This window comes from Stegodyphus dumicola, chromosome 1 (genome assembly GCF_044657685.1).
Source record: "Stegodyphus dumicola isolate Sdum_Otavi_A_Nest chromosome 1, ASM4465768v1".
Taxonomy (NCBI): Eukaryota; Metazoa; Arthropoda; class Arachnida; order Araneae; family Eresidae; genus Stegodyphus; species Stegodyphus dumicola.
In genome coordinates this window covers 63,387,902-63,404,502 of record NC_140768.1, presented here as the reverse complement: position 1 = coordinate 63,404,502, position 16,601 = coordinate 63,387,902, and the positions used below count along the sequence as shown (strand labels likewise).

Here is a 16,601-nt window from a genome sequence, read left to right as displayed (position 1 = left end):
TGTTTGTTGTGTTAAGTTGCAGATAATTTTTTTTCTATTATTGGTAAGAGGTAAACTGGATATTTTGTTATAGTATTTAGTTTTTTTCCTTGAATGCTTGGAAGTGCAGTTTTAAATATTTCAGATTTGTAGCTCTCACTCCCTGGTTCACATTGGAAACTTTTCCAATACCTTTCTACCACTTCAGAATTTGATCCCGCGTGGGTATAGCAAAAGATGCATTTCCAAACTTTCTAAAAAAGTCAGGAGGACACCTGACTAAAAGAGATAGCTGTGTTTCTAAAAGAGTCAGGAACTTCTGTTGTTAAAACTACTAGATGGTTTCATTGATGCTCACATAGTGTCCATGGAAAAGCCAAATACTTCTATCAAACTTGCTGGTGTCAGGCTAAATGTGACTTTGTCTTGCAACATGGTTTGTAATATAGTTGGGTACCAAATGTTAGGTTTTGTGGTATCTAAAAGCTTGTGGTTAATGTCTTGTAGATCCTGCTAGACTGATAGCAAGTTATCCCTTAGTCTGAAACAAATCACAGAGTCTGAAACAAAATTGAGGCAATTAATGAACCAAAGTCAGCTAATTTCTACTGCCTGCAGGTATTTAAATTAATATAATAAAATGTTAAGTTCCCATGTAGGTAAGTTAGTCTGAGACTATACATAAAAGAGACTACTGAAGCTGGCTAAAGTTATTTAATGGCACATATTTTATACGTTAGCTAGCAAGACACTGAAGTCAGAATATAAGTTAGGTAGAGTTGCTGATAATAAGTCCCAGCAAAACATGCAGTGGCGGCTTGTGGTTTATTTTAATGGATGTTCAGAGAACAAATTATCCCCTTAACTGCCGCGGGCATATATATACGCCTTGCTCAGCCGATGCATTAACTTTATGATTATAGCTGATTTATAGCATTTTGGAAGGGAAAGCTTTGTGAATAATTTTACGGATAGCAGCACAAAGCAAATGATAGCATTTTGGAAGGGCATATATATATATACGCCCTTCCAAAATGCTATCATTTGCTTTGTGCTGCTACTCGTAAAATTTCCTTATGATATAGAAGCGCTCTCTCTCTCTCCTCCTTTTCCCCCCCCCAAAGGGGCAATTTTCTCAGAATGGCTATTAATTCGTTTTGGCATTTTCCATCAGTTTACTATAAATGTCAGTTTAAATTGTTGCCACCAAATATTAGAGGACAGCATTATATTTCAGGAAATTAAATAATGAGGAATCTACATGAATATATGTATGTTTCTTGCACTGTGGGAAAACAACATTACTTGCATACATCAAATTTTGGATAACGTAATTCTCCATTCGAATGTGGGCATCTGGAAGCCCAAATTTGAATTTTTTTTTTTTTTATCTATTCCTGTTTTGTCAAACATTAAAGAATTTTTTATTAACAAACTCAATGATTTCAAAGCGAACAATGAAACAAAAAAAAAAAAAAAAAAAAAAGAGCATTTTTTTTCTCTTGCACACGAGACTGTGTATCGGATATTCTTAAAATATGCACTTTTAATTATTTTATGATCTGTTGAATTGAATTTTATGGTTTAAGTGCGAAGAACCTCTATTTAATACTATTTAATAAGTAAGGTAATATACTATAACCTTACTATTTAATAAGTAAAGGTAGCACACAAAACATTAAAAAAAAAACACCCCTTTGGGCATAATATAAAATCTAAAAGCTTCCAGAATTTTTTATTTATTTATTTTTTAAAATATAAAGCATAGCTGGAAATGAAACATATTGCTTTTAAAGAACTTAATTCAACTAGTGTTTAGATTTTAATTGTGCTCTGAAAAATAAAACTTACTTAAAAATGATGAAACTTAATGGGCATATGCAGTAATATATAAGCTAAAAACATGAGACATATGTAATATGATATGAAATATTTTTGTGATCAAGGCTTGAATTCAACCGATGTCTCACTGGATTGCAATTTTGACAAAAAAATTAATCCCACATTTTGTTTAAGAGTTAGTGAAACTGATATTGATACTAGATACAGAGTGAGACTCAATTTTTCTGGGAAGAGACAAACATGTGCGAAAACTTGAGCCTGAGCCGAACACCTGAGGAAGAAAATCCTTATTGTCAAAATGCTACCCTTTCAGAAAGAGAAACTTTTATGAGCTACATTCGGTTGGTTAAATTGTCTGTAAGTGGAATATAAAAGCAATAATAATAATAATAAATAAAAGAAAATAATAATAATAATACACTGAAACCTCTGTTCGATGAATACTAATAAAAATATTTGCTTTATTGTTCTCTTGGTATGCATAGTAATTAATGGACTGTTAGTCTGAATTGTAGGATTTGAATCCTATACAAGGCTTGGTTATTTAAGTTCCTTTTGGCTTCTCTCAAGCGTTATCTCAGACCACTAATTGAACTTAATTACCTTTCATTTGTTTGTTTTTAATTTAAAATAATTTATTCATTTTTATTTAATTTTTATGATATATTAATTCATTATACACTTGTTTATTGTTAATTAATATTTTTACCTCTTTATATTTTTTTCGGTTATTCATTATTTATTGTTTTATTCAGTAATTTGTGTACCCGTTCTTGATGCCATTCTATAAAATTCTATCATTTCTAATTTTAGGAATTAGCCCTGGCTGTAATATTAGGACAAATTTAGAGATTTAACATACAAATGATAAAGAATAGATCTTCAGTAAAATAAGCAAATGAAAATAACTTTGTAAAGATGCAATAAAATATCAAATCGATTCATAAATTCTGTACATGTATGAAAAAAGTAATGAAATCAAGAGTAATGAAAAAAGACCTACCTCTAGAGGCTTTTATCAATCTGGTAATTCCATAAATTGATAAAATTAATAAATTTATATAAGTGTAGAAAATGTAGCACAATTTAGTGTGGATATTTCTTATTGTTTAGACTGATTTTATAAATTGCAGTTCAGAAAATCATATGAATGAATGGAAGGAAATAGAAATTTTTCACAGGCACAGTCACTAGTCATAAAAATGCCAATACACAAGGGAAACAAAAGATTTTTCTCTCCCTTCAAACAGAATGGGCCCTGTAAAAAGTGAAAAAGATTGATTCTAATTATAAATTTTGAGCCCTTTGAATGCAGAAAAATTTCTATCTTCTAATTCCAGTTTTCCTGAAATTTTATCAAATATATTTAACATTAGTCCTATGAATTATTTGAGTTGAATGTTCTCTTTTTTCTCTTCAGACTGAAAATAAACATTTTCTTAAATTTCTACCTTTTTTTAATCGAACGGTGGGCACTTGCCTTTTCAGCATTGGCCGCTCCTAAGGCCAGAAGTGGTGGCCATTTTATTGTGGAGGCACCTAATAGGCGTACATCCTTACCTCTGATGAGGTGACAAACAATTTACATCCATGCCTTTTCCGGGATTCGAACCTGGCATTTAGAGTAGAGAGAAGGGTACCCCTTGTATAATTGCGAAGTTATTGTTTCATTTATGGTAGCCTGAGTAGTTGAATGTTATGGAAACCCTATAATGATGTAATCAGTTGTATGATTGCGGTAAATTTGTAAGGGCTTCTGGTGTGTGTTGGTTAGGAAGTATATCGCTTGTTTTGTGGTTTAGATGGTAAAATGGCATGGCTGAATGTGATAAGATTAATTTGAAGTTTCTGAACAATTTGGAAAGAAAGGGTAAAAGAGCATTACTTGACTGGTGTGTAAATGAAGATTTACTTAGTAGCCATTATAAAGTGTCCTGTTTGTAAAAAGGAAATGCGCATGATCTGGCGATAATGGCATTACGGGGGATATTTTTTACTCTTATTTTGTGAATTTATGTGGCGACAACAGTATACAGATTCTAGTTCAAATAATTTTAGGAAGTTTTTGGATGCTGTTAAGGAATTTTGTTTGACTGAAGACATGTTAATTTGTAAATAAGGCCAATGGATATTTCCTTTGTGTAATACAAAGATGAAGTTCCTTTTTTATGTTATTTCATTGTTTGATTTAAAATGTAGTTTATTGAGATTATGTATTTTTTTGTTGTCCACTCCTTTGACTTTTTAAATGAATATAGTTTGATGTGTATAAAGTGAAGTGAGTGGGCAATGCCTAGTTTGTGCAATTCTCTGATGTTTTTGAAATGAAAATAGGTCGATGGGTACATGGATACCAAGTTTGTGCAATTCTTTGTCTTGGTATTTTGGCTTTGTGTAGTGGCGATTTTTGGGCCAAAAATTGCCGCTACACAAAGCCAAAATAACACGTCAAAGAATTGCACAAACTCGGTATCCATGTACCGCCAAAATGTACCCATAAATATATTTTTACCAACCTGGGCCCTTTGGTATCACAGTCACCCCTTAACCCCTTAACCTCTATACCGTCTGGGTGGCTGATAAATGAAACTGAATCTTTCTAGATTTTAATTATTAAAGTATAAAATTAAAATGTTTAAAATGGTAAAAGTTATTAAATTAATGTAATTTTAATATTAAAAATGGAACTTTTATAATACCAGATTAAAAAGTGGAGTAATGGATTTTTAGTAGAGGACAAAATTTTATCATTTCTTTTTGGTCAGTTGGATTTATTTATCTTGCTATTTATCCTTAGCATGTAATTTTTAATAAGTATTGGTGAAATTGTAATTAATTAAGCTTCTGTAATGTAAGCTTTTTGTTATTGTTGATGTTGTTATGAATTAAAAATATTTTTTATGCTCTTAGACAAATTTTAAGTCTTTTTGTTTTGGATACTGTCAAACTCATTTAAGACACTTTTTTTCTTGTTTACCATATCAAATTTAAATCTGAAAAGCTAAAGCTTGCTTCAGAAAAATGCTGAGGTTAATAATTCATTAAATATAAGGCTTCAAGTATTTCACATCAGACTGGTTTAATTTATAATTTATTGAAACTCATTTAATTTGTGAACTGCAGTTCTAACAAAACAAAACAACAACAAAAAAAAAAAAAAAAAAAAAAAAAAAAAAAAAAAAACCGCATGATGTACAGAATTAAAAAGGAAAAAAAAAAAAAAAGTTTTATTGTTCTTTACAATTTATGTAGTACTTTCTTCTGTATTCTCATAACATTAGAACATATGGATGTTGCACATGAATTGTCCACTTAATTGATTCATCTTTTACTTGACAATGTCATAGAACTCTGAACTTCTAAGACTTTCTTGTAGGTAGTCTTAGATTTGGAGTATAAGATGCTGGGCAAACCATAGCTGTATGTATTTTACACGATTATTCCTCATGAATTTTGGCAGAGATTGGTTTTCTTTTTCCCTTAAGTGTTATGGCAATGAAGAATCTAGGAATTTGTTTAGAATTTCATAAAATGCACAATTTTTTTTTTTTTTTTTTTTTTTTTTTTTTTTTTTTTGTGTGTGTGTTAGGTTGGAAGTTGTTTTATTAGCATCTCGAACCACTAAAGGTATTCATGCCACTTATATCAGAATTATAAATTATTAATATCCAATTTATATCTTTTGTGTATGCATATTATTAACAGCAACTAAATAAAACAGTTCATCATTAAATATAAATTCCAAAATTATAAATTATGCAGCAGCTGAATTTTCTTCACTTTTTTGTATATGGTGCATCATTCTAATAGAATATGTTAAAATTCATTAGTAATACTTTTTTTCAATGCAGTCTGTTAGCAAGTTGAAAAAAGTGGAGAATGTTATAGTAGAAGTAGCTTCAGAAAGAATATTATTTAGTTTATTTTAATTTAGTTTATTTAGTTTATTTTAATATGTTTAAAATTTAATCCCTCCCTTATCTGTTGAAACTTAACTGTAAATTAGAATATTGTGAAAAGAAAGAGAAATGTTTGAAATAGTCTAAAACTCAGAAAACATTGTTATCAAAGTGTCAGTCCTATAAATAGAAATTCTGGAGTTCAGGCAAAATTGTTGTTATAATCCTTTGTCCTCTCCCCCCTTTTTTTTTAATGAATTTGTAAGTGATCAGTGATGATTACTGTTTGATGAAGATTTTATGCTTATATGAAAATTCAAGCAGTGTTTAATCAATTAATATTTTTATTTTATTTTACTTTAATGCATTTTTTATTTTAATTGTGAAGTCTATGCATAGAAATATCAGGTATATTAATTATTTGCAAAATTTTTGTTTGTTGTGTGACATTTGTTTGGAATATGACTGGAGTTTGACGAGTCATGACTGCACACACTACATTTGGTTACCTCTTCCGAGAGTATGCTACATCTGCCCCCGTGAGGTCAGTAAGGATTGGGATGACAACTGCTTGCTCTATATTTTGAAGAACCATTCTTCAAGGTGTACTTGACTTCATCTCTCGACATTTTGGAAAGCTGGATATCTGTAAAATATGTGTCGATCAAATCACCAACTCAATGAAGATAATAGCTTTTGATAATATATCTTTATTTTACATACACACAGAAAAAGTGTAGTAAAAAGTTTGTAACATATTTAAACTAACGGTAAAATAATCTGCTGACAATGCCATGCACACTTTCACTTTTTTATTCACACTGACTCAGCTGTTCTTTTTGGCGAAGTTTTTTTACTGGTACCGCCAGCTGTTGAAGTTTGCTTTCTTGTCATTTATTTTTGATTTTGGAATCTTGCATATCCCTCCTTGGGAAGTGTTACATCTACTTAGAGAACATATGCACATCAGATCCTATGTTGTATTTTTCATGTACGACTGTATCACTCTACCTGTTTCCCTGCACACACTTGCAAAATCGTACCTAGAATGTGCCATTTAACTGGAGCACACAAGATCACATATACATAAACCACTGCATGTTTCTATATTTATATGATTATATGACAAAATTCAGATTTTCACTTCGGATTCCCGAAGTACTTTTTGATTTGTTTTGGGAATAAATTGGGTTTTAATTATTCAGTTGAAAAAGTTTATTTAAAATTTATATTATTATTGTTTATCTTAATGTTAATAATTACAACAATATATTTAGCATCTCTCAGTAATTCAAAAATTAAAACACATATGTGTAAAGTTCTGTCTGATTGATAATTTATCTGAATAATTTAATGAATTGCACTGCTGAAAAAAATTCAGAAAATGATTTTCAATAATGGATGAATGGTTAAAGTTGAAAAATACTGGATTCTGTTCCTTTACACACCATGGATTCTATTCTGTATGGGAAGAACACAAGGTTTTTAATATATATACTCATGTATAACATAAATATGGGTCAGTTTGGCTTAAAATCTTCATAAAGATGTCATTTCCCATAAGTAGATGACTTGTTTTGTGATAATTAAGTAATTCAACCCAGAATTTACTTATTTGTAAGTATAAATGGAAATTTTAGTACAGGAATACAGTAATGAGTCGATATTAAAGCTTTGTATTGAGAATAAAAATTTTTAAACTTAATTATTTCATATCAAAATTGATTCAATTTTTAATTGTGTCTTGTGAGTATATATAAATCATTTTCCTTGTTTTTAGGTAATTTCAGCTTTGGTTGCCTTCAGAAATTTCGCAGCAACACTATAGTAGATTTTATAGACAGTGCAGTAGCTCATTCTCGAAGTGGTCGTTATCTGTTTTTCTTACATCGAAGACCTATTTTAGGACCTATGAGAGTTCAGCTTTTACACCCTGTCTCTCGTTTTAAACAAGTTCAATCACTTCAACATATGTGTAGGTAAGTAGTAATAAGGAAATGTAACTTTATTCTTATTTTATTAATTTTAAAAGTAATCATAAGGAATTTTTGTAAACAGTTCCCCAATCACTTCCCCCTCCCTCCTCTGCTATGTTATCCTGTTTATTGTAATTACATTTAGGATGTTATTTGTATTGAGAAATGTCAGTGTAATTTAAATATTGAATCCATATTTAAAAATTTTTAAGTAACTAGTTTTCTTTAATACGTGTTGTAATTTGTAACCTAGTTTTGAGTGTTATTAAAATTGCTTTTTATTATTTGGTATTTGTAGTTCAGGCAAATATAGGTACTCTTATGTTATCAGGACTGGATTCAGAAGTTTCTGTATGTATGCACATATATGTGTGCATAAAGACACAGACACAGATACATATGTATGTACATATATACAGACATATATAAAACACATAGACATGTAATCCTGAATACAAAAATGCATACATTTCTGGACCCCCCATGCTTGAGGATCTATGCCAAATATTGTAAAGCCATAAAAATATGTAATCAAAAGTTACTCCTTTGTTTTTTATTTACCATTTGATAGATATTGATAGTTATTAAAAAACCCTTAAATATGTTAAATTATTATTGTTAATTAGACTTTTGCACTTAGAAAAATAAGATGTTTTCAAAAATGTTTTGAGGGAATAGATTGTATGAAAATATTGTTTTCTAACAAGCCCTATAAATATCTGATTTGTTAAAGGACAAATCAGATATTGGCAATTTTATTAATAAAATATATTTGCAGAAAAATTTTAATTTAAATAAAATTTTAAAATATTGTAATAAATATTTAATTTTTTAAACTAAATTTTATTATGAGCCTTAGAATACATGCTTTATACATATTCAATTCCATTTATATCACCTGTAATACACAGTCCTAGAGTTAAATCTCTTAATCCTAAATCTTTGCAGGTTTATTATTTTAAAGACCCTGAGGAGGGACCTAATAGACTATCTGCCTCTACCACGAAGGCTTAAAGACTACCTCAATACTCCACACTACTATTCAGAGGAACTTGCGACACAGTCTCTTCTCACCAAGAAGTGCACCGAAAATCGATCTCTCAGCAGCAGATCTAGTCAGTCCGGAACCACGCGTGCAGAAAGTGTTTCATCTAATACCCAATCAAATTGTGGATGATGTTTACAGCTTTTAGGGATTGATCACTGTTTAACTTACATTTTGCTTAATGTGTTTATCATACCCAGTGTTCTGACCAGGAAACAGGATAAAATACCAACATCTTTTAAGAAATTTAATTTATTATTAAACATAGCAGTTAGAACTAAATGAATGAATGTGGATTTGTATGAATTTTCATTGCGTGTCAGATTGCTTAATTGTGAATATGTGGATATACATATTTTTGTATGTATGCCACCAATAAATGTTATATGTCGTACATGCACATGCATTAGAAGTGTACTGAAAGGTAATGCATTCCATACTAGAAGAAACATTTTTGGCTTCATGCATTTACATTGTTTGTAATTTGAATACCTGCATCTCACTCTAGATACATAAGGATATGCAAAATGTTTATTTTATATGTTATGACAATTGTTGCCAGTTCCTTAAATTTCTTTTCTAGTATGAAGACAGAAATTGTCACTTGTATATATGTTATATTGTGAATTTGTTTATAATTTCATTAAGTGCAGAAATTCCCTACATTCTACTTAAAAATTACAAATTCATAGATGAAAGCTGATATTCAGAATGATGTTAGTTTGGATGTACAGTTTGCTGTATTATATACATGTTAATGCCATTCTTTACTACTAGCATAAAATGGAAAAGCTAAAAAAATGTTTATTAAATAATAAACTTGTGGATGTTTTATATCCATGAGCTTGATTTTCAAAAAGCTGTCACCATGTTTAAAAATGTAAATGACAAAGATGATAAGTAGAAAGTAGTTAATGTTTTGATAAAAATGCACTTCAGAAGATGCATTACTTTGTAATTAGGAGCCATTACATTGCATTTTCTGAATATTAAGCAAAGTTTCACTTTTCATATGCTGTGGAAATTGTCAGATAATCATTTAAGAAAGCTAGAACTGCCCAATTTTTGTTAATGTTTGAAGAGGAAAGTATTAGTTTTAAAATTTCTCTCATCTGAATTGAGCTTTTTTTTTTTAGTCCGAAGGGATTTGAGTCCCGAAGGACTATTTCTTTTGTTTTGGCATTTTGCTCCTATAAACGTTGGTTCACTTTTCAAACTATTGCCACAAAATGTTAGAGTTCTGCATTATATTTGAAGAAATTAAATAATGAAAAATCTGCATAAATGTATGTATACTTCTCGCATTGTGATAAAACAAGGGTATCTAGAGCCATCCAGTTTTGAATGACGTAATCCTACTGCGAATATGGGCATCCGAAATCCCAAATTTGAAATTTGGAATTTGTTTTATTATCAATTTCATATTTTGTAAAACTTTAATGAATTTTTGAGTAACAAACTCAATGATTTAAAAGTGAGCAATGGCAACACTCTATTGGGGGGGGGAACTTTTTTATCTCCAGAGTGTCGAACTGTGTATCGGAAATTCTAGATGTGCTCATTTTAAAATTATTTTGTGACATTGCTATTGAACTGAATTTTATGGTTTAAGTGCAAAGAACATGATATTTAATAAATAAAGGTAACACAGAAAACGTTAAAAAAAAGCCCTTTTGGACGTAATTTAAAATCTGAAACATTTCTTTCTTTCTTTCTTTTTTTTTTCCTTTCTTTTCATTCTGTATAGTAGATTTTCGTGTCCTGTTTAAATAATAAGATAATGTAAATTTCTAAAATATGGGGTGAAGGCAATTTTTTTTCCTTTTCAAGTATTTGAAATTTGGCAGTTTTCTCTCTGTTTCACTTCAAGTAGCAGTCTAGATGGTTTATTAAAATTATGATGTGAATAATTCATTAATGGACATTTCAATTTAGCAGGTACTTCTTATGAGTGAATAGTTCTTGAATTCTCATAGCCATAAAAAAGGATTTCAATATTAATCAGCCATTGATAATGAACATACCTGATAACAGAAAATGCAGATCTAAAATTTTGCTCTAGAGCTTGGCTATTAGATGAAAGATTAAAGAGAAAGAGTGAATAAAGAAGTATCTCCTTCTATGAGATATTTGTTCTAGAAAGAAAATATGGAATTCTACAGCTGCCAATTCTCCCGGTTTTCCATCAGATCTCTAGATCTTCTGGTAGCACTGACTATCCCGGTTTTTCATCACATCTCTAGATCTTCTGGTAGATCACTGACTATCCTGGTTTTTTATCACTTCTGAGTTTTTAATCTCATATTTCGCCATTACTGATGTAGTTTCATACCTTTCATTAGTCAAACTACAGAATGAGTCTGAATGGCCAGTGTGACAATGCAAGGCATTGGTGTAATATCTTTGTTGATTTCATTTACTTTAAAGAGCCTTGTGAGTACCATATCCTGTGAAAGCCAGCAAACTTCAGAGTGAAGAAATTGTTTTTGCTCTCTACCCCCGTATCATCACATATAAAAATATTATTCTGCTCAGAGCTGCCTTAATGAAGTTGATAATCTTAATGATGTCTTTTAACATGGTTTTGAATGTAGCTGGTATATTTTTGGTCACAAAAGCTTCCTTGTGAATGAAACAATGGATCCTTGTAGCATCAGGTGCCACAGGTCTTAACTTTAGTTACAGTGCCATTATATTTACTAGTATGTGTACGAGCTTCACCCAAATAAAAATCTACATATCTATATATATATATATATATATATATATATATATATTTTCCAATCAATTCCATTTTCTTAGATGTACTTGTTCAGGACTTAAGAAAATATGTTCGTGTGTATGAGTTGGCAGCAGAGTTTTAGCAAATAACATATCTCCATGAATGTCATTGTTAAACTCTTACCTGAGATAAAAAATCAATTGTGCATCATTCAATATGTGTGTTGTCTCATCTGTCTGAAATGAATAAAAAAGATTTTCATTTATTTTATTGAAAAGTCCAGATTCTATGTTACTAGCCATATCATTGATTCAGTATGTAACTGGATCATTTGAGAGGCATTAAATCAGTCAAGCTTGTGCACATATATTAAATATTTTTCATTAAGCATTATTTTAACTATATCTTTTGCAGCTGGAAATATTAAAGTCTCACTTATAGAATGAATGTTCTACTATTTGCAGTGTGAAACTTGAATATAGGAAGCTTCTAAGGCCTTTGTAGTTTTGGAACCTATATTGGAAACAACTCTGATTTCTTCAAAATGTTGAAAAATTCGATAGCTTTATGTTTTATCTCTCAGTTAAAATTTTGCAAATTTCATGCATTTGTTTGAAGCACTAATATACAGCACACTGAAATTTTCAAGACAGAAGATCAAAACACCAAACATAAAATACAATTGCCATGTGTAATTTCCTAATTCTGAGATTTTCAGTGATAGTTTGCATATGCAGTTAATTTTATTTTTTGTCTTTTATGGAACTGTAAGAAGCCAACAAGGGCAGGCATGGTTGAGAAACACAGCTGTGGAGTATTTAAAAAGTGGTTCTTGAACATGGGGATTCAATTGGAGAATAAACACTGTATTAGTAAAATGTTATGCACAAAATCAAACTGTTGTTAATAATTTATGCAACATCTGTCTTGATGTAAATTCCCCCCCCCCCTTTTTTTTTCATTTTAATTTACTTTCATTAATTTTCAAATTTGTTCACTTAAATATAATTATTTTTTATGCTTTTTACATTGTTCCATTTACAATAGTTATGAAAAATTTGAATGCAGGAAAAGCAGACGTGTTTTAATAACGAACAAAGCCTTTTAGTCCTATGGGTATAAATTAATGAGAGATCCAACTATGTTAGCATCTACTCCTTTATTCATTTATTGAGCATAACAATTTATTTCTCGGATTTTTTTTTTTTTTTTTTTTTTTTTTTTTTTTTTTTTTTCATTGGAAAATAGTTTTAAGCAGATATCTGTATATATGAAATTTCAAATCTTTATTAATCTGTCAAATGTAGAATTCTGTATCTTAAAGTTTGTTAGAATAATTTGTATAATGAGGAGTTCCCTGTTAAGGGGAGATGGGCACCTTGTGCAATTTTTGTAGTAATATGGATTCTTGCAGATTCTAGTCATATTGTATATATTTTTGAATACTTGCTACTAGTTCTGAAGGCATATATGTAAATTTTTTATGTCTTAAAACTGGTAATATTGTGCTTTTAGAAGTCATATTTCTATTGTATAATTGTCTTTTGAACGTATTTCCTAGAAACAGTCTTTCTTTTTTTCTGGAGAATCTCTCTTTAATTTGCAGTTTTTATTTATTAAAATTTTTTATAAATAAGAAAGATATATTTTTGAATTATTTTCACAAGAAGTTGTAAATCAAGAAAGCATTTTAAATAAAATAGTGTGAAATGTGTAGCACATTAAAATTTTAAACCTGATTTGTAAATTAGCAAAGAGTATGGGGCTAGTGATGATTCTAAATTTGGTCAAAATATGATGCCTTTGATTCTTTAAGTATTTCTTTAACATTTGTATAGCTAAACATTCTTATTGTTACTTTATAGTTCATAAGCAAGTCTTAAATCTGTTTGATAAAATAACTAGAGCAGTAAGTTCACTTTGATAAGGCTGGAAATAATATTTGGATTCTAGGCTGAATGATCCACATCTTTACTTATTTTTTGCAATATTTTGTCCTAGTTTCTTGCCATATCTTCTCATATTCTTTGCGTACAATGAAATCACTTGAAAGCTGTGATATATTTAAAGGAAAAGTGTATATTAAAGGTAACATTGGGAAAAGATTGCAGTCATATAGCTTTCTTAAATTATAGTGACAATTTTCTGAAGGACCTGTAAAGAATATTTCTTTAAATTAATAATTGCACTGTATTTAAAACATACTTGAAAAGGGGGGAAAACTTAGTTTGAAATCTTCGTAACTATTATAGTTAAAAACATTTCTCAAATATTTAAAAAAATATTGTGCTTATATGATGTATGTTATTTTCTAATCAAAGTTTGTGTACAGTCAAGTTTAAATGAACTAAAGGGAAATAAATGTCATAATGTTGTATTGGATTATTAATGTACTGAATTAAAATTTCATTATTTTTGCATAAAACTGTATTAATTAGTAAATGTCTATATGAATTGAAAAACAAATCATTACAACAGAGATTTTATTTGTCCGTAGCTCATATTTAAAATGGTATCTAAGCATTTTTAACTATTTATTTGTAATTTTGTTATATTTCTTCTTAAGACCGTTCTTCTGAATTGAAACAAATTGTTATTGCATGTTTAAGAACAGACTGCATTGTGATATGAACCAGAATATTAATTTGTAACCACATTTGATAATTCGTGTTTTCTCTCCGTTACGGGCTAATTCTGTGTGGTGCGTGTTAACTGTTTTGTTTTATTGGGATTGAAAGAATATCATGGTAAGACTGCATTTGAAAAATTAATGAAAGCTTGTAACTATTGTATTGTAATTTTTGAAAGTTGGGTTTAATTTTTATTTTAACATTGGCTTTATTCATAGACTTATTGAAGAAATTAATCTGGAAAAAGAAATTCCTCCTTAATTAAAAGGAAAATTTAAAAACATCCATTTTTATGCAAATATACATTTGTTAAAGTTTTTTAAATGGTAGGTAATAAAGTCTTTCCTCTGTAATTTCAATTATTTTTATTAAAATCTTAATATTACGGTCTGTTTTAGAATTGAAAATTTGTTTACTTTTTTGCAAGGAAAAATGATTTACTATTGTTAATTGATTTGGCCATAAATGAAAGAAAAAGCATTTGTTATTTTTAACTGTATATAAAATTTGACTTTAATTATAATAATGCCAATGCCATTCATTTTCCGATTGCTAATTTGAATTATGTATTCTTAACCTGTAAAAAATATGGAATTTCTTTACCCTTTAAAATTTGGATATTTTCTTAGCAGTCAAATTGATTGTGATAATCAAATCGTGAATATTCTGAAATAATCATTTTTAGTAGATATATTAGAAGATAAATTTATTTATGAGATTTAAGTTAATTTTTTTTTTTCCTCAAATTGTTTTCAGTAACTTCATATCAGCCTTTGTAATGTTTTTAAAGAAATACATGAATTCTATTTTTTTTTTTTTTTTTTTTTTTTTTTTTTTTTTTTTTTTGTGATGATTTTAAGTGTAATTACTATGTGTGCAAACATTTGTAACCACTGTTAATGGAATCCTGAAACTGTATTCTTTCAGTGGACTTTAAGTGCTCCATCATCAACTTCAGTCAGTTTTCAAGAAATAAATACCAAATCAAAGGCGCCCATGTTATTTGAAATTATGAAATGTTTTGCACTGTCTTCAAGTATGTACAAGCATTTGGAAAGTAACTTAACATATATCCTGACATATTCATTTTGATCCGTATAATTGTTTTTGTTTGCAATTGTGATATCTGCATTGATAATGCTTTAGTGGAGAGAACCTTTCAAGTACACGCATAGAATCTTACAGATTTCTGGAGCACAATTTAATCCCCTGTGTATTGCAAGATTTACTTCAAAAGCAACTTAACTCCTTTGTGAAACATTAAATTTAAACCTTGTGAGAGAAATGTGATAAAATCACCTATAATGATATTTGTTTGGTTTTTTTTACATAATAAATTCAAAGTATATGTTGCTTTCAGATGTTCTCCTTTTTTACTTCACACATTCATTCAGTTATATTTTCTTGGCACAGGTTTGTAAGTTTAGAAGAATAGTTTTTGCAAATATGCAGATGTGTTTAGTTTTAAAAAATCAAAGTACTGTTCTTGAATTTTTATTACATTGCCATAATACTTTTTACGTATATCGCATAAGATATTTTGGACTTTATAATGATAATAACACTGCTTGACAATTACTAAAGAGCATAGACATATTTTGACGTAATTAACCAGTTAACTGTGGTGCTCTCCTTTAAGAGTGTGCACTGTTTTGTGTCGCCAGAGTTGAGCCATGACGAGTATATTCGTCAATCACAGAGTAAGTTGCGCTGGTAAGATATTTGATGAAAAAGATGGGTTTATTTTATAAAATTGAAAATTTTATTACTAATATTTACTTATTTGGTTAAGCATATATTACAAACATATTAAACTAAAAATGCAATAAATTAAATTACATATTATACATATAAAAGTAAGAATTTAAATTCCTGCTGTGAAATGATATTCAGCGAAACAGGATACTATACACTATAGCCCCGTTCACATGCAACGCTCCTTCGCACAGCTGCCGTTAGCAAGAGGAGAAAAAGGAGACATGAAAGAGTTTCGTCTTTAGGACCCGTTCAGAAGAACACCGTCTTCCTTACCCTTTACACCTAAGCCTCTGTGAACAATCACGTCTCCGAATTTGCAGATTTCTAATACTGTTTACACATTTTTAACGTTGTTTACTGTTGTTAATTTTGTAATCTGTACTTTCGCAACTGGTACCTGAACTTTCTTAATGGTTCCTGAAAAATATATGCTTTTTAATTATTATTTTATAAGCTGTTATTTAGTTCACTCTTGGTGCTTGTCGCTATGGTTAAAAGATGGTCATGGATTTTTAAACTGCTTCCCGATAAGATATAGAACTCAAACTTTGTACATACACTGCTTGTGGATGTGGTGTACGCTTTTGAATTTTAGAGGATTAGATTTTCTTTAAATTTAAAGTTGAAACAATTTTTCGCAAATATTAACAAATAAACTGAGATTCTCAGAATATTACAGTTTGCACCATAACACACTGTGGAGGAAAAAAATTAAATGAAATTTTTAGCGTAATTTTTTTAAAAAATATT

General features: G+C 29.4%; 1 protein-coding gene across 2 annotated transcripts in view; it reads left to right on the top strand.

The window, feature by feature from the left end:
* LOC118194108 (uncharacterized) overlaps positions 1–15,452 on the top strand; it is a 37,309-nt gene extending 21,857 nt beyond the window's left edge. For both annotated transcript variants that reach the window (XM_035365300.2, XM_035365302.2), the window contains exons 4-5: positions 7,501–7,699; positions 8,645–15,452. In XM_035365300.2, the coding sequence (XP_035221191.2) occupies positions 7,501–7,699; positions 8,645–8,873 (428 nt within the window). In that variant the 3' untranslated portion in view covers positions 8,874–15,452. The remainder of the gene's footprint in view (positions 1–7,500; positions 7,700–8,644) is intronic.
* The last annotated feature ends 1,149 nt before the right edge of the window (positions 15,453–16,601 follow it).